Consider the following 19,121-nt stretch of genomic DNA (forward strand, 5'->3'; position numbering starts at 1 on the left):
TCACAATAAAAGCTAGACAGCCCTAGGAGGGTTTCTAAATGTAACAACAACAGTATTCCTCACAGAGCAGGGTGAAGACTACATGGTGAAACCATTGGCAGCACTTATCTCTGATAAGAGTAAATAGACTGTGGCATGCCAATATAATCCAGCCTAGGACTAATTAACAGGAGCTGACTGAATCTTTTTTAGCAACAACAACAAAAAAGGCACAGATTGTGATTTCTGTCATCTTGTGTGATTAATCCTAGTGTGTTCGCTGAGATGCAGATTAGCCAAATGAGCAAGAGCTTGGTAGAGATAGCACTTAGTGCTTGAGTAAATTGCATGTGGATACGAATATTCAGATGAGATTGGAGGGTTCTTTACATGTATACTGGTCCATTAGTACTGATCCGGGCAGTTGTGGCAGACAGCAGATGGCTCAATTGCTGTTTGAACAGGCAAGTGCTAAACTCCACCACTAGCTTGGGGCAAATAGCTCAATTTCCACAGGGTGCCTGATAGATGGTGTGCTATCTGTGGCCCTGATCAGATGAAAGGTGAGGCCATCTGTGCCTGGCAAACAGAAAATCCGCATAAGGGGGATGAGTGTTATTATTCAACTCTGTACAGAAAGCAGCTCCCTCTGCAGATGAGGACCACGGGAAGGAAACGGGGTGAGTGCCTGCCTGCTCTTTCCCTCCTTTGTCTTGAGGCCTGCCATGCATGGGCAGTTGATGTTCTGTGTATAGAGGATCTGACGCATAAAAGCCTTGTCTGATTGTCAGTGCACGTGATGTAGAGGATAAACAACGTGGGAAGATGTGGTGGTGTGAAATCTCACATACTCTTCTCTAGCTGTTGAACTGGATTTTGTTTTCATGCAAAAACGATTGCTTACATTCCCAGTAGGACTTGAGAAATTTGGAAAGAATCCTAGGTGTAACTTCCCCGTGACTCTCAGATTATCCTTCATTGCACCCATGGAAGTTAAAGCAGCAAGCAAAGCTTAGCTGCTTTAATATTTGATTTTGGAGACCTGACAAGTATTGGACCTAGAGGTCAATCCATGACACAAGTATCCGTTGGTGGCCTATTGAAGATCAGACAGACAGTGAAACATTTTTGCCTTCTTTTGTAGCCATGAAGTGCTTTTAGAGATTGAGCTGAGCTCTTAAAGACTCCAAACAAAATAACTTCTTGGCATAGGGATTTGTTTCTATGTGTGCACTGTGTTTTGTTTGGCTGTGTCTTGGGTTTCAGAATAGAAGGCTATAACCCAGTAACACTGGATATGTCCATTACAAGAAGGGCAAATTCAGCTATAAATAGACTGTTTTTCTATGCTGAATAATTTTGAGATTTTTAATATAAATTTTGTTATGGATTTTGAAATTGTATTGCTTCCTACAATGGCAGTTTAAAAGGTATCAAAAATAGTGTCAGCTGTTTTTTAAAGCAACCGTTTATGATGTTTTCTCATACATTTGGATAATATTAAGATGGTAGAGTTTTGTCAAATAATCTACTGCAGTCTTCTTGCTAGCAGAAAAAACAAAATGAAAACAATGGAAACAGCTTTCACTATGAGCTGTTGGTATCATGTAGACAGTTCATGTGACTCTTGACTGTGTGATTCTGTTTAGTATTGAAGATTTTTTTTCCTTGTCTGCAGGCGTCACAATTAGCCTTTGTTTCTCTGTTCCCCTTTACAGAATAACAGAGAGGAAAAAAGGGCAACAGCCCTAAAACTAGTAAAAAATCATCTCTATGTAGAAGTGGCAAGAAGAACAATGGTTGGAGAGGTTCAGCAGTAGGCAGGAAGAAACACGGAGTCATGGGTCTACAAAGTGCCAGTCCTAGCAAGTGAGGTAATGTTGCAGTTGAGCATGTTCCAGCATGATAGATGTCCTTTTGCTCGTCTGGAAGCAGGAATATGCGTCAAGCACTGGTTCCCTCTGCTAAATTCAGTCATCAACAGAAACCGAAAGATGTTACTAAACATCTGCGTAGATGTAGTCAGCTCAGATACTAACCAAAATATAGGTGGTGTTGAATGTAAAAACAAATCCATTAAGGAAGTGCTATGTGTACAGCATTGGATGTTGAAAGCTGACAGGCTATTCCGATCACTGTCTCAACTCCAGAAAGTTTAGAACTATGTCCTGGTCATTAGGCACACTCTGGTCCTCAGAGACCATTGTGTCTAGCACAGTGTTGAAGAATGCAAGATAGTCAACACAATAGCTGAACAAACAAAACAAGCTTTGCTTGCAGATAGTTGGCAGTGTCCCTGTATCCTGTAGCCTGTTTATCACTGAAAAATACTTAGCAGATAAAAAGTGAGATTAGATTGTCTAACCAATTTCACTTTAAATCTCACGATTTCTTTCTCCCAACTGAGTGTGAAGCAGTTGTGCAACAGAAATCCTGAAGACTTGAAAGACTGAATGTCCTTAGTGTGAGTTGCAATTTGACCTTGATATTTAGCTAAAATCTGTTGATTCAGTAGTTCTTCAGTCTTAAAACTGTTAGAAAGCAGTCTTCACAAGGCCTGTAATGCTGAAAATCAGTGTTATTTATAGATTTTATTATTATTATTTTTAAAGCATAAGGAAGACCTGAGGATTCTCTGTGGTCTTTGAGTAACAATTGGAAAGGCGTTTTCTTTTAAGTGTGTGTTCTGACACCCCATGGATTTTTTCTGAGGGACTGCCATGTGCTTGGCAGTAAACAGCAGTCTATTAGTTGTATTTTGGTTTTAGTAACATTTACTGAATGACTTCAAGATGAGAACAATAATCTGAGTTCATGTTCATTGTAGCTCAAATCTTTAAAGCTATGGGAAAAGGCAGAACAGTGGGAGATGATCACTTCAAAGAGGATTGATTTGACTTTTTTTTTTTAAGATCCCTTGTGTTTTTTTACTGTGTTAAATAAAACAATGTTTATCTTATAAGAATATCCACGATTAATTCTTGGCTTTGGTTTCTTCTGTCTTACAGAGAATGATCAGTTGCATGTGGTGTGGTTACTGCTACATCCTTCCCTATCTGAAAGTAAAGATAAATCTCCAGTTGCTGTATTGGTGATGTGAGGTGATAAATAACGGGCAGTAGTTTCACATATTGCCAATGTTCTGGCTATATGTTACTGATGATTTCAATGTAGTTTTTCTTACCACATGCTAGACATTAGAACAAAGTGAGCTTTTTGCACATCACTTGTCCTTTATCTCCACTGGAAAGTAATTGGTTACTTGAAAACAGTAATTGCTTAAAAGAAAAGACCTGATGTGCCTATACCTAACATTAACAGGAAATCTCGCTGTTCCTCAAATGCAGAGATTGATTTCCTTTATGTTGTTAAAAGGCATTTAAGTGGTATCGGAAGGAAAAATACATCGTGGCCTTTACTAGGAAGTGAAATGAACAGCACTTGTGAGTTGTGTGCCTCCCAGCTTGCTTAGGGTTCCACCATGTGCTGCTAGGCTTACTAGATGTGGGCCAGCCATTTCCCTGATCTGGCTTGGTTGGACTCTGTCACTCTCTTGGCCTCCCTTGCAGAGTTTCTGGGCTCAACCTCTTGACTGTCTTACTGTTACAGAAATGAAATCTCACAGTTAAGCTGTCAAGAGCCACTGATTTCTGCATTATTAATTGTGCACATTCCCTACACTGACTTTATGGCTACTCTGCACATAAATTTGTCAAAAATAACAAGAAATTAACAATAGTATATACAGTTTTCTCAGCTAAACAGCAAACTCTTCAATGCATTTTTTTTCCATTTTCATTACCCTCTTGAGCATTCTTGGAGCACAGCTCACAGCCAGCTGCAAATTGCAAGTCATGATTTAAGCAAAGACCACACTAACTTTTTCTCAACAACATCTTTGTTTCTTATTCCTTCCCCTCCACAAACCTGCAGTTTCAGATGGCCATTTCAATCAGGTCATCTTTCCCGTTCTCTGCTGGTAAAAGGCCCTTTCATTTCACAGCTTGTAGTCCCCCTTTGCCTGGAGACTTTCCAGGCAGTCCTACTGGCTGATAAAAGTGCCCTGCTGAGTGACTTGCGGTTCAGTTGTATTATTCTGGGGTTCAGCAAGAAAAAATGGTTTGCTTGGATAATAATCACTTCTTTATCCGCAGAAGCTACCCAATGAATGCATAATTATCAAGGTTTACTGACAAGCTACCATTAGTCCTTTAACATTAGTGGTTCATGCACTCCAACTGCTTCCTGCCTTCCCCTTGGTGGTTTTTATCTACTTTTCAAATTGAATTTATGCTCTGACACAAATACAGTCTCCAGTATTAAACAGGCCTTGTGCATGTTGTATAGGCAGTCGTTCCAACGAAGCAGAGTAGCACAAGGAGCAAGAGGAGAACAGTGTAGTAACACTTTATTGTAGAAGGTTCACAGGTTACTTGCATTGCTGCTGCTGTTTCCACCTTTAAAGAAATGCTTCATCTGCTTATGTAAACATAATTAATGCTACTAGCTGTCAGTCACCTCAAGTAGGGAACATGGGTGAACAAGAGAAGCTGGAAAAGACTTTCTGGTGTTGTAATTAATAACGTATAGATAATATCGCTATGAATTACTTTCAAAGCCATTGTCACAATTTACTTTTTTGACAACTTAATTGGAGGTCAGGACCTTATTTGTGGTACAGTTAATGAACATAGCATCTTTTGGCACAGTTGTTCAGGGCCCTGCCTCAGTGAAGTGCAGTACTGTGCAGCAGAGGTCAGCTTGCAGTGGCACTGGTGACATACATGGCCCCTGGGCAGGTTTTGAAAGGTACAGGAAAGAGCTGGAGCCACAGCAATTGAAAGGGGCCTTGGAGGCAGCAGCTTCTGGCATATGTTAAACTCCAAATGTCCTGGGAGCTGCTGCAACAGACTTGGACAAGCTGTTGCTGATAATCACAGAATCACAGAATCGTCTAGGTTGGAAGAGACCTCCAAGATCACTGAGTCCAACCTGTGACCTAACACTAACAAGTCCTCCACTAAACCATATCACTAAGTTCAACATCTAAACGTCTCTTAAAGACCTCCAGGGATGGTGACTCAACCACTTCCCTGGGTAGCCCATTCCAATGCCTAACAACCCTTTCAGTAAAGAAATTCTTCCTAATATCCAACCTAAACCTCCCCTGGCACCACTTTAGCCCATTCCCCCTCGTCCTGTCACCAGGCATGTGGGAGAATAGACCAACCCCTACCTCGCTACAGTGAGTTGAACAACATCTTGCCACTCTGTGAAGGAGACTTCCACTGCACCACGTAAGTTTGCTAGTGGCCAATTCAGTCTTGGGGATGGAGGGCTGGGAAAGATATAGAGTTCTTACCCACTTATCACTGACTCCTGGGTTAAATGTTTTCAGATAAGCCATTCTTTTGAGAAAAACCATCATCTGTTGTTTTAACTTTGAGGGATGTTTTGTCTAGCAAATGCATTCCCTACAATAGGATTGTTCTTGTTTTTAAGACTCTCTTGGGAAGTCTAGCACACACAGAATATTGTAGATGACCTTGTGATGCAGTGGTGTTCAGCGTCTTTGGCTTCACAAACAATTGCATGGCAGTCCTTAAGTATTCCTTTCCTTTTCAGACAGCAAGTTGTTGAGTTTGAAGTTATCAGGAATTTCAATTTGCTACTCCTGGCTTCCCTGCAGTTCTGATTTCAGCGGAGATAACATAACTTTGCCTCCAGTAGGTTTGCAACAATGCAAGGTCACTTAAACCATCTCCTGTAGGCTGCATGCCAAAGATAAAGAAACACAGTTGTTGTCCGGTTAATGTTTGCTTAGGTCTTTGCAAATGGGAAACGCTGTGTACAACTGCTAAGTAGAACTATCACCTCTAGTTATATGTTGTCATTTCTTGCATGACATTTACTGATAATCTCAAGACAATTGAGGTTTAATATCCTGATGTGGTCATGAAGGAAATTAAGAAAGTATCTTCCTTAAACATTTTTTAAATTCTTGAGCTTTTCATCTGGAAAGAAAAATGTTCACTTTGGGTCAGAAGAACAAAACAATGCTTAAAGCTTGCATTAGCTATTTTAACTAGGGAAAAATACGTTTTGACATGAAGGTTTATCTTTGGACTCAAAACAAATTGCCATCTAAACATACTCTATGTGATCCCAATGGCAAAGGATTTATAATGGGCAGCTCCTGCCCCGTGTAGTAACTCCTTGATTCAATGGCTGCAAATACTGATAATCTCTAGGTTTGCAGAAGAAATAATGTGTGTGTCTGTGGCTGATGAAGCTGTGGTTTGGACAGCTATACCTGTCCTGAACATTATCATTGAAGGTACTGCCTGCACTCTGCTTTTGGCTTCAGTACTATGCCCTTTTTAATAAGTAATCATAAATTGATAGCATAAATCAAGTCAATCAGTTCCCTCCTGCCTTCTGCCTCACTCAATTAACCTTGATCTGACAGTGCTGTGTGTAGGAGTGGCTTTCCCTCCTGAGCTTGGCTAGTTGTGTCCTGCCAACTTCTTTGTGAGGTTCCTAAAAATGTTCCTAAGCTGAACAGTGTGCTGATACTTAAAAATTCAACTGGGGGAAAAAGCAGCTGAAGAAGTACAATGTGGAATACTGATTCTGTTTATATGAAGCTGAAATGTGTGTTTCATCAGCTGAGTTTTGCATGTGTTTACAAACCATTGTTATTGCAGAATGTTAATTGTTTGGGGGGACTTGTGCTTGCTGAGGAAGGGATAAAGAAACCCCACATGTGCAGTCTTTTCTGTGTTGATTCTGCCAACTTAATTACATGCATGTGTTTGCCTTCATGCTGAGCTGCTCAGTTTTTTATTTGCATGCAGCACTATGTGTCATGCCGTACAGGTTACTCAATTGGCTAATTTGCATATTTGCAACACTCTTCAAACAAACAAACAAAAAATCCCCTTTGGCTTTAATGCTGATGAAAAGTATCTGCTTAACTGCTCGAGTCTTACATTTTTGTTGCTCTGATGCTATGCTCAAGAGACACTGCTGCTATTCTGTGTTAACCTTGAGCTCGTGCCCTACGTGGGCTTGCTCAGAACAATGCATGTCTAGGCGTCTCTGACAGAACAGGAAGCATCCATTTATGCTACCTGAAAGAGTGGCGGTGACAGGACTGAAACTTCCCAGGGGCTGTTTGCCGCATGGTGCTGTCTGTGCTGCCTGGCTGAAATGTGCATGTTGTGTCGGTGGCCGTGGATAATAGCAAGGAGTCGGTGCTGAGCGAGCTCTGCGATAGAGGAGGCAGGATGTGGGGCAGCTGAACAAAAGAGCCTTACAGAAATGTTTGGGCTGCCTGAATAAGTGGAATGGGATGGTTTGTGGGGTTGCAGTGGTGGAAGCTTGATGCAGAGGTTTTAACAAGTTGAGGTCTCTAGTTATGCTGGCTGCCTTGGTCCTTCCAGTGCTCTTGGTCAATGAGCATCCATCTCCCATGTGCACATTGTCCTGGACAAACAAATGTTGGTGCTGCACAATAAATGGCAGCTCAAGGTGGCTTTTAGAAACATTTACTGAGCAATAGTAGTTGTGTTTGGGACTAGCCATATTTTGTATTGTACTGGCAGAAATTACTTTCCAAGTCTTTGGTGGTTATTTGTGTGACTTGTGGGGTCAAAACCAGGCTAATATTATAAGAGAACCAGAAATTGTGTGTAATGCAGCAGTCACTGCCTCTGTTGAGGGTTCTGTATTTTCTGGTCTGCTCTGTGCACCAGTGGCCGTGCAGTTGTTGATTACATGAGGCACCACTGTGAAAGCCTTACTGACTTAAAGGCCTCCAACTTGCTTCCAACCCTGGGGAGGGGACACTGTATTTCTGGGTACATATTCTCTGTGTGGGTTCCTTCTGTGTTTTTTTTTTTCCTTCTTTTCCTTTTTTCTCTCTCTTTTTTTTTTTTGATAGTAGGGCTACAATTTCCTACAGGAACAACTGTTTTTGAAAGCCTGCTCTAGGCCTTTATTAGCTCTACCTTTAACTTCTGGAATGTATTCATTGTACAATGCTGCTGATTTGAGTGTAATGAAGAAGAAAAAACAGTTAAATCATATCAGAGGAATACTTAAGCAACAGTTGATGTTTGCTTAGTTGTTTGTTTATGTGGACAAATGTATCCCTGATCTTATTTTGCAGAAAAAAGAGGTCTATAAATAGATTTATGTAACTCACATTATAGTTAAATGTATATAATTCTGTTAAATGTGTATAAGAGAGCTTGAATAGAAAATGGGCCTTTCATTTACAATAGTGACATGTTTATTGATACCCTAGAATGGAATCCTTATTGCTTTAATGGAAAAATGCATAACTTTTATATGGACAATACAGCATGATGACTTTAAGCATCTTGCATAGAACACAGCTATTTTAATTTTTAAATGAGCATAACTCTGCTACACAGTGGTGAAGAGAAACTACATGTATCCTTTTGTATTCCAGGAGCAAAACAAAAGAGCTGATATGGTAATATTAAAGATCTTATAGAATCACTAAGGAAATCTGAAAACATGCAGTTGGAAAACTGAATGTAAGCTGATTAGGTATCTGGCAGTTTCTAAAACTGTTAATTCCTTTAACAATTCTGAGTCATAGTGCTTAGAAGAAGGGTTACTAATTAGATACAGAATTAGGACCCTGAAAAAGGGGGTGTCTAAAATGATTACCAAATACAGAACTTGCTATTCTAGCCTCCAGCCTCTGTGGCTGTCCTCTGAACAGGGAAAAGAATTACTATCTTTGCATGAAAAACAAGGAAATGTACACTGATAGCCTTTCCTTGACACTGAGATAGATCTGATAGAACTGACTGTTTTTAGGGTCTTCGTGAGAGACCACTTTACCTACCAGCTTGTCCAAGTTTGGGTCTGTTTAATTCATAGAGACGAGGGATTCTGTTTAGTGGTACAGATAAATAGGAAGCATTTGTTGAAATGAGGCACTGTTAAATCTTTCTCTAGCTGTGTGAGTGTGTTTGTTTTTTTTAAATCAAAACAAGTATGGTTGGAAACTACAGGAAAAATGAAATAAAGTTTCTGCTCTTTTAAGAGACTAATACCATATGTCATAAAATGTTTTGCTTTTGGCATGAACATGGCATCATTGCGCAACATTAGAATCGCTTTCAGAATGCTCCAGGCTTCGCCATTCAATGTTAAATCTCCCAGGTGCTGCCTCCACGCTATATAAATACTGAGGCATAATTTGGGACCTGGCTGTGTTGGTTTCTCTTGGCTCTGGAATGTTAATGACAGTGTAACTACAGAGAGGGATATGGTTATCAAAGCAGCCTGTCCAGAGGGAAATAGACGTCCTTCTTAAATCTGGGGCTTGGCATTAGGATGTTTGCATGCTTATACCAGAATACTGGGTATAGGATTAAACGTCATTTTTTCAGTTTAATAGCTGAATATTAAAGAAATACCCATGCAACTACTTCTGGAAGACACGGTCATTTTTGCACTAAAAAAGTGAATGCCCTGCTGAAAGTTGTTCTGCTATGGATTTTCTGCAAGCATTAATCTTCACATTTTCCTGTAGTTTACTCAGTTTCATGTTTCAGTAGTAAACTGGTTATTTTAGGTCATGAGAAAATCTTAAATTAGGTATTGTATTTCTTTTTCAAAGTACAGGTGAGTATTATGTTAGATGTGTGTGTGTAGATAATCATGTTACCTGCTATCTCCTCTTTTCTTTTCCAAGATTAAATAAATAAATAATTTGTGTAGGAGTTAGGTGTTACTAATGCTTTGCAGTCATCTTGGTGATTTGTGGGTGATTGATCAAATAGCTTATATTTAAGTATCTCATATGACTGCATAATAACAATAAACAAAGTTAGAAACAGGATAAAGTCCAAAACAAAAGGCATAATATGCTGACAAACAAACCATGTTAATTTTCAAGCATTTTATTTAAAAGTAATATACTTCTTTTTAACATCTGTTTTTAATAGTAGGCTCCCTTTAAAAGCACAAAAATCCCCAAATGAAGAATATGCAATGAGTTTCATTTTAGGTGGAGCTTGCTGCTTGGAAGGGCACTCATTGCCGTGGAGTATAAATATTGCTAGGGGAAACATCATTTTTTGCAGATGTAACTAATGCTCTGGAAACTACAGGGGTTTATTCCAGTGGTGTAAGAATAAAGAACACAACGTGCTTGATGTGCATCTACCCACCAGTCAAAACACTGCCATCAGACTGCATTTGTTCTTTGTCTTCTGCATGCCACCTCCTTTGGCAGAGCTGCCATTCATACTCTTGGTTGCAGGTGTTGTTATTTCAACTACTACTTTCCTGCTTGGACTGCATTCTCATCCTTATATGTGTTTGTTTTATTTTTTTAATCTAGTTTTTTAAACAACTAGCAAGGTGGAACACTTTCTTCCCCTTTTGCTTTTCAGGGTGGGCAGAGCCTGGAGAATTGGTTTGTATCAGCGTGCACTTCATATTTTCTCACGAGTCCAGACAGAAAAGTATCAAACATTTTGTTCAGCTAACAGCAAAAAAAAAAAGTCTGTGCAAAGTGTCAGAACAAAGTGCTCTTCAAGCTGAATATTTCTCAAGGAGCATATTAATAGGAATTCAGTCTTTGCCAAAACTGTTTGTGTAGAAATCCAGTGCTGTTGAACAGACAGTCATGCCGGAGAAGAGCTGACTGATGTCAAAGAGAAAGCCATAGTCTGTTGAAGATGCTCTCCTGAGTGTAGCAGGGTTTCAAGCTAATCCAAAAGTAGCTTTTAATTGCACATGAACTAGATGCTCTTACTGAAGACTGTACCCTGTTGTGAGTCCAAGCTAGAAAGCATGGGTGCAACTTTCACTCATTTTCAGAGCTTTTTTTGCTGTGATTACATGGGATACAAAAGGTTACTCTGTTTTCTTAGTAGCTTGCTAGATCCTGGTTGGAAATCTGGTAAAGGAAATATGCCCTGCCTTGAGAATTGGGAATGGGAGGGAGGGGATCATCACGTTAGGAAATAGTGTCATTTCATTAATTCAGGTGATGAGAATGATTAAAAAGACGTAGTGGATTTGGAAAGGTTTAAATATAGGGTGGTCATCTTTTGCTTTCAGCAGTGATATGGATGTACTGTCTATTTCGGGTTGATTCCTTTGTTTTAAAGGCAAACATGGTGGGTTAAAAGCTCAATAAAACTAATTACAGCCAGCAAAGGGAAGACTCTTAACCTGTTAATCTCTCCTGTTAAACCGTGAGCTGGGGAAAGCCTTGAATATGGAAAGTTTTCATTGACCTGGGTTGATAAGGTGGGGTGTGAATCAGCTGAGACAGGTCATTGCTTATCGACGTGATGTATGTGATGAAGGTCTCATGGGGCCAGTGCAGCTCTGAAAGAGAAACTAGGACTGTCCTGTTTCTAGGCAAGTGAAGGAGAACTCTTTTAAACAAAGTAAGAACAAATGGGTTTGTATCTGCACGGTTCTTCTGTAGAGTTTCTATGTCAGAGGTCATCTTCAGTGAGTACTTAGGTCCTGGCTTGAGCCATTGAGTTCTCAGGAGCCTGTGCTACATGGATTGCAACTTTATTTTATGTAGCTTTCTCTGTGTCTTTTCTTTGATTTGGGCTTCTGTTTTGGCTTCCAAATGTGCCAAATGTGTGTAGAATCATTCAGGGAAGCCTGGGCACTAGTACTACTAATGTTTCTCCCTTCTTCTTTTACTCTAGACCAATGAGTGGAATAAGAATGATGATCGGCTGCTGCAAGCGGTGGAGAATGGGGATCCTGAAAAAGTGGCTTCATTGTTGGGTAAAAAGGGAGCCAGTGCCACCAAACAAGATAGTGAGGGCAAAACTGCGTAAGTCTAACTTAAACTTGTGATTTAAATGTAATAGAGGAGAAAAAAACAGCCTTGGATGTCCATGACACTTACAGTAGTTAAGCACCAGGGACTGTCCTGAAAATAAAGGTATTTTCACCTGAAGCACGATACATTTTGGAAAGCTTCCTTCTGATGGTCTATATTTATAATTTTACATTTAAAATTCCATTTCATAATCAGAAACCTATTAAGGTAACTTGAAGCTAGTCTGCTGGGCAGACTGGTGCCATTTTAGGACAGGATATTTTGGGACTCAGGAATTTCATGACACTCTACAGATTGCACACTCCAAAAGGCATTAATCTGTGGGGCTATTTTTTTCCATGGACATTAGTTTTACGATACAGAACTGAAATTATCTTCAGTTCTAACTAACCCGTTAGAACCAAAAATTATGGTGATGGGGGTTTTAAAATCTTGCAGATGATAATGGCTTGTGCAACTCCTTGTTGTGATTGAAACTGGACAGTGAAAGTTTTGAGTGAATGAGATTCCTTTCATAGTCTCAGTATATTTTATTGAGAATGTAACGTTTTCCTCTTCTATTCTTATTATCCTGTGAACATTCTGAATTGTGGAAGATAAAAGATTCCAGTAAGAAAGTTACAACATGGGATTGCTATCCCTAAACTTTTTTTCTTAAGGCATTGGAAGATGATTAAATGGATAAATGAAAAACAAGCATCCCATGAGAAAACCAAAGCCTTTGTAAAGTTGAGGATAGCTGGGGAAAAAGGAAAACAGTTTCTAGTCTTGGGATAGACAGAAAAAGGCTGTTTATACCAAATAATAAGTTCCAATGAATTACCTCCTGGATTATTTATTGAGTCATGATCTGCTTCTTGCTTGGTCTGTCTCAGTTTTCTACATCTGCTATATTTCTGTTCTGCATCTGAGGAAACTGGCAGTGACTCATAGTGAATGACCTGCAGCTTCTTACTGCAGAAGTCCGTGTCCTCTAATCACTTCAGATGGGCTTTCTCCACACTTCAATATGATTTTAATTTTTAAAAGTTGCATGCGCATATTTTTCTTTTGAAATGGAGAATCAGACATAATCAAAGCATGACTTCTATTGAAGCCTCTAAATTAAAGATATGTCTAGCATCTTCCATTTTTCTAGTCAACATAACCACAGAGCTAGATTCTTAAGCTGGACTGTTTCCAGTGTAACACCAATATTTTGCAGGTTTCACATATAATTTGATACTTTGAATTTTTCTAGGGAACTAAGCAAGACTAAAATTATTAAATACACACAGGCCTCATGACTCTAGGAAGTGGGATTGTAACTGTAAGGATCTGGTGCAATGATTTTCATCTTCACATGGAAACATTTCAAAACTTACCTTCTTTCTTTATTTGCAACTGCAAAGAAGTTGATGATCTTACATTTATAGTAATGATGCAGCTACAACTGACGCAGATGCAACTACTTTTAATTGCTTAGGATGTGTGAATTAGTGCTGTGAAGATCTCTGTTTTTGCTAGTTCATTATGCTAATTTAATTATTGTTTAGTGTAGTGGTTTAAAAGAAAACTTGAGAGAAAATGAAGGAAAATACCACTGGTGTGCTACGGAAATACAGTGCGTCAACTCTCATTCTGTATCAGGTGCTTTGGGAAACTTAGCAATCTATTCAGGTTATTTCTGCTTCAGTTTTGAAAGATAGATACTGACATTTGTAGAAGCCATGAAACTGATCTGGAGAGATGTAGCTACCAAAGAGTATCATGACCTAGAAGTATACTCTCTTATGGCTTAATAATGGGCAATGTCTTGTTTGCATTTTCCCCACTTCAGTCTTTTTTTTGTTTGTGTGTGTACAGATGCCTCCGTATGTACGTGTATGCATGCAGGCTCTAAAACCAAAATACTGTTGCCTAAGCAATGTTATCAAATGCAAAATGAAGCACAGCCATCATTTCCATACTGGTAGGCTTGTCTCTCCAATGTTTGCAGTGCGATGTCAGGGCTTCATGCCTGTGCAATGAATCGTGGGTGCCTATCGTAGCTATTTTTCAAACTCTGCTTAGAAGCATAGACCCAGCAGCTGCCCAGCACTGAGTTCTGGTAGTGTTCCTCAAGAGCGTGGTACTAATTTGACAGCTCCCTCACCTGGAGCATGGGGGACTTGTGCTGGGAAAGACCGATCTGGAGAGGTCTTATGGGGACAACTGGCTACCATCATATGCAAATGCCACTAGTTAGTTAGAAAGCGGTCTGCAGTGCTATGTGGGAAGGACACTCTTTGGATGAGTGGTCTATTGATCCTTGTGAGTATGTATCGATGCATTTGTTTGCATAATTAGGTTGAAGGTGACTAGAAAAACATGATGGATTCAATTACATAACAACTTGTATAATGCGATTAAAACTTCAGTTTGTGCTTGAAAGCACAAAAGGAGAAACAATTGCACACTGCAGTATAGGTTTATTAGGCCCATTGTCTGTTCTTTTAAGGTGTGACTGCTTCTATTAAGGTCTTTTCTTTTTCAGTTCTTCTCTTAATAACTCTTCAAACAAAATTCTTGATATTGCTTTTATTTTATTTGAAGCACACCTTTTAATAATTTTCTTAAACAAAAGGTGGAGAAGACTTAAGTTTTCATGCTTAAGGGGGTTCTTCCAAATTTTTGTTTTATAATCAAATGGCTTCTTAATATAAAATCCTTGAGCTAAAAGGCACAGAGACAACAGCCTAGGGTTTTCTGTATCTGTTCTGTGGAGTACTGCATGGTCATTCTACTGAGTCCTGCTCAAGTGTGCTCCACTTCTGTCTCAGGTTTGGACATAACTGTCTAAATTTGGCCTGTGTCCTCGTTTGCCTCTGTCCTATAGATTCTTTTCTCTGTGGCTTGCCCACATGCAACAAAATACAGAAGTTTAAATTAATGAGGTCTAGGTATCAATAAAATGCTTTGAGCTAGTATTTACGGATTTTCATCAGGAGTTTTAACTCTCCAGCAGTATCTCTTAAAAAAAAAAAAAAAAGGTGTCAAACTAACAAAACATAGTTTTTTAAGACTTGCTTGACTTTCCTCGCCACCACACAGCCTCTGACTCAGTCCTTTCTATAAACAATAAATCAGTTTTAAGGCCATGGAGCAAATCCACCTTTGGCATAAGTTGACACAGCCCCATTGTTGTTCCCACTTTACAGTGCACAGACTATTGCCAAGCACATTTGTAATAGAACCTATCTGGAAATCTGACTCTGCCATTGTAGTCTTATTCTGCCAGATGGTAGGGTTTTTTTTTCCATATTTTTTTTCTTTTTTTTGGGTCCAGCTTCCTTAAACAACAAAACAGCACTTTCCAATTTGGAAGTTGATCGTTTAAATCCCACTTAAACTAACAAAAAGGCTTTTTAAAGAGGTTTTTAAAGAGGGCCTTTTCAGGAGGGGATAGAATTCATTTATGTATTACTCTTTCCACAAGAGCAAGTGTTCAAACGGGCTGTTATTTAAAGAAGCGGCTGTTGTTATTGAAGGAAAAAAAAGTTTGGAAATGATTCACAATGTATAAATGGCAGCACTTCCGTGTCCTGAAGTTATTTTGTCTGTATGCCAGTGCATCACTGCCATGTTTGCGTGTTTTTGCAAGGTACTGAACTAGAATTAAATGCTTATGGCTATTAAATGAAACAATAGGTCTCTGTAATTTTTTTTTACTGCAATTGAATCAGCTGTTGCTTAATAAAATGAGTCTGACAATGGTACAAAAAAGCTTTAGAAACCTCTACAAATGCACTTTCTAAGGACTCTTTCACAAAACTCTTGTCAATAGCAGTCAGTAGAAATGATATATTTTCATTTGAATCAGAATGTTCATGCCTCAGAGGCTGAGCTGAAAATAAATTTGAGCATATTCCATCCCCATGTACTTTATTCTGTATATAGGATTCATTTTTCCTTTCTCATTTTTGGATCTTGTTGTGTTAGGAGGTGGGGTGAGTGGCACAAAGGACGTCACTGTTCAAAGAGTAAATTAGATATTAAATGCTTTTTGAGAGGGACCGTTTCCCTGTTTCCTTTTATGTGATAGTATTTATCTTAAGGGAAGCTTTTTTATTTTTATTTATTATACAGTTATAATACAGTTCTGGTTGAGAAAGAAAACCATAGAAATGATTTAGTTTACCTCCAAAATCAGAGTACCTTGTCAGGTGAGTCTAGTGCCTATGAGTTTGAAGAAGAATCACAGCATACTCCCTTTGTCGATTCAGAATAACACAAATATTTTACAAGACCTTTGAAATTGAGGCAGTCTCCACATTTTTTTGTGTGTACATACTGGGGATCCTCAGTCTAACATCATGCACTAGGAGATGTTTCTTTTGCACGGACTGTGTTATCTCCAGAAACTGACCAAACACTGATAGGATGCTAGTATGCTTTCCTATTTATTTTGAAAAATGTACCAGGGTGGGAGCTGCTACTAGAAATGTCTAGTACCTCAGGTTCCTAACCTGTCTGGGAATGTATAGAATCATAGAATAATTAAGGTTGGAAAAGACCTCCAAGGTCATCTAGTCTAACCATCAACCCATGTAGTTCATTGATGTTCCAATAACCAGATAAGATCCCTGACAGAAAATTGTTTTTGTCTTGCATTTATCATAGTTTTCAATTTATGGTAGTCCAGATGGTAACAACGTCTAGGTTTCAGCTCAGGGATGAAATAAAGACAACCGCAGAGATGTCAACCTGTGTTTTATTGCTAGCCAAAAGATAGCTGGAGTCTGGTTCTTATTTCAAAATTTCTTGTAAAGTTTGTTTCCATGGGAGATTGGGTGTAAAAACTTTCGTTTTTCCAGAGCTTCCTTGAAGATCTTTTCGGGTTAAAATCCTGATTGCTCCTTTTAGTTCCCCTTATCCCCTGCAGCATTGTTATGAATATAATTCAATTGAGATGTTGATATTAAATTTCCTGAAAAATTACTTTCCACTTTTGCCTAACTCTTAGAAATGCTAATGAAACATCTGGGCATGGTTAGGCAAAACCATGCTCTGCCAGGATAGTAAATTGGGCTAATTAACTTTCCATTATATTCAGTATGAGCCAATTGTTAATGTATAGTGAGAGGAATAGCTTGTATCTCCACAATGGAGGAGCAATACTTAACTTTGATTTTAGAGTTTGGCAATACATGAAAAAAATCTATATTTCGTACAAACATTGTTGTACTGACAATCATACCTTATGCAAGCTTTTAAATGAGATCCATGGAGTGCATTTCATGCCAGTGGTTTGTTTCTGGCTCTTGACTGAAAGAATTTCTAATGGTTTGAGTATACGACCTGTCACTTAGACTTTGAGATGTACCATGATTCAGTTTTTAGTTCTTAGCTATATTTTTCACAGGACTTTAAACTAACACCATTCATGTTCTGTTATGTGCATTTTTGAAGCATTTTTTTGCAAGACATTTTAGTATTTTTTTACCTTCATGTTTAAAAATAAAAAAAAAAACCACTAAGCGATCTTCTAAAGAGACAGAAATTAATGCTCCTTAGTTTGATTTCAATTATGAAGATTCTAAACTTCTCATCTGAGAAAGCAAAACTTCTTACTTTCTCTTTACTAATTTCATATATGGTAAAATGAAGCAAATTCCACAATTTGAAAAGCAAACTCTATTTGATATAAATCTCTTTCAATGCTGAGAAACATCCCGTGACTTTCATGTCTTACATGTGCAGGACTTCCTGCAGATGATAGTTGGAGTTCAAGGAGGAAACAATACATTTTTTTCTGGGAACCAGCTTGTGTATTCTGCTTTATACTTGCTTTTCCAGTAGACCGATAGGATGGCTGTTATTAATAAGCTGTTGCATTTCATTGTCTATGAGTAGGCCATCTCAGGAGAAAGTAAGCTGCCTTTTGAAGGGCCTCCATGCATGTGTTTGGGTACCTTGTGAGCCACCCAGCCCCGCTCCTGTAGGGTTGGCCAAACCTGTAGTGCAGCACCAGGCAGCTGGCTGAGTTCCCTGTAAAGCAGCTCTGTTCGCAGAGTTGCCAAATACCCAGATTTTACCAGACCTGGCCAGTTTTCAAGAAGCTTCTGGGATGCTTGAATCGGAGCATAGCCTAGATGGTTGGGAGTTTTTGTGTGCCTGGCTTGAAGCAGCTGCAGCTTGGCTCATGTGGAGACAGAGCACGGTGCCCTGCTTCTGCGTTACGAGCGCTGTGGCAGCTCCTTGCACTCCTCTTATCCGAGCTGGCAAGGGAGCAGAGGGGAAGCGTGCCTCCCGTGGGCTGGGCCAGAACCAGGCCCGCCAAGGCTGGAGGGGATGGGGCTAAGGCTGCCGTTGTTTTTCAGATTTATATCTGCATAATGGGCTGCAGTTGTTTTACGTGTTTTTCAAAGACTTATGCAACCAAACGAGCTGTATGTGTAGATTTTAATTACACCAACTGGCTGCTGCTAGTTTAAAGTGCTCTAATCTAGGAAGAGAAAGGGAACAGACAACCAAAACAGCGCAACATGTAAAAGCTGGATTTTTTTCTTCAAAATGCTTCTTTATCTGGCTTGTATACCACTCTGCATCTTCTGCTACCTTCTTTACAGGTGCATGCTGTGTTAGGAAAAAGTGTAGAAATTGGTTGTTCCTTCACACGTCTCTATTCCATTCCTTTCTCTTCTCCACAATTGTGGAGTCTTTGTTAAAAGCTTTACTAGTATAGTTATTCTGAAATGCTAAATAAAAATATGTTACCATAACAGACGTAATAGTTTATAGAATAAATGTTGACAAATCATCTTAACCAGTAGTCTCTGAGGAGCATGTTACTAGTGGATTTAGTACTATGAGTGTATATTTAATGCACTTGGGTTTTAATTCCCCTATGAAGAGAAGTTCACTGTATACAGTTTAAAAAAAGATAAAAAATTGAATAGTTCTTTTTTGTTTCAAATCTGAAAAGGTCCAAACTGTTAGAAGTTTAAAAATCACAAACTTCAAACACAGCATATACCCTGAGCTATCCTCTGTCAACATCCCTGATGTTGAACAAGGATATCCATGCTCTTTGGTTCTTGGAGTACTGTATGCAGTTTTTAAGCCTTGCTAGATTTTTCTGCAACAAAAATATTTTCTTTAGATTAACTTTTACCCAGTTGTTCTCAGCCTTTTTCAGTCTTTTCCTGGCTTCTTGTTATGCTAACATGCTTCGGGATTTCCTGGCTCTAATTTCACGACTTTTCATGTAGTAGGGTGGTTATTAGCTTTTGCTGGCCTATAGACGATAATACCA

At 39.0% G+C, this 19,121-nt stretch overlaps 1 protein-coding gene across 11 annotated transcripts in view; it reads left to right on the plus strand.

Moving 5' to 3' along the window:
- The window catches only part of RAI14 (retinoic acid induced 14), an 86,248-nt gene that overhangs the window by 37,903 nt on the left and 29,224 nt on the right, over positions 1 to 19,121 (plus strand). For all 11 annotated transcript variants that reach the window (XM_040542184.1, XM_040542177.1, XM_040542186.1 and 8 more), the window contains exon 3: positions 11,706 to 11,836. In XM_040542184.1, the coding sequence (XP_040398118.1) occupies positions 11,706 to 11,836 (131 nt within the window). The remainder of the gene's footprint in view (positions 1 to 11,705; positions 11,837 to 19,121) is intronic.

This window comes from Cygnus olor, chromosome Z, assembly GCF_009769625.2.
Source record: "Cygnus olor isolate bCygOlo1 chromosome Z, bCygOlo1.pri.v2, whole genome shotgun sequence".
In the NCBI taxonomy this organism is placed as follows: Eukaryota; Metazoa; Chordata; class Aves; order Anseriformes; family Anatidae; genus Cygnus; species Cygnus olor.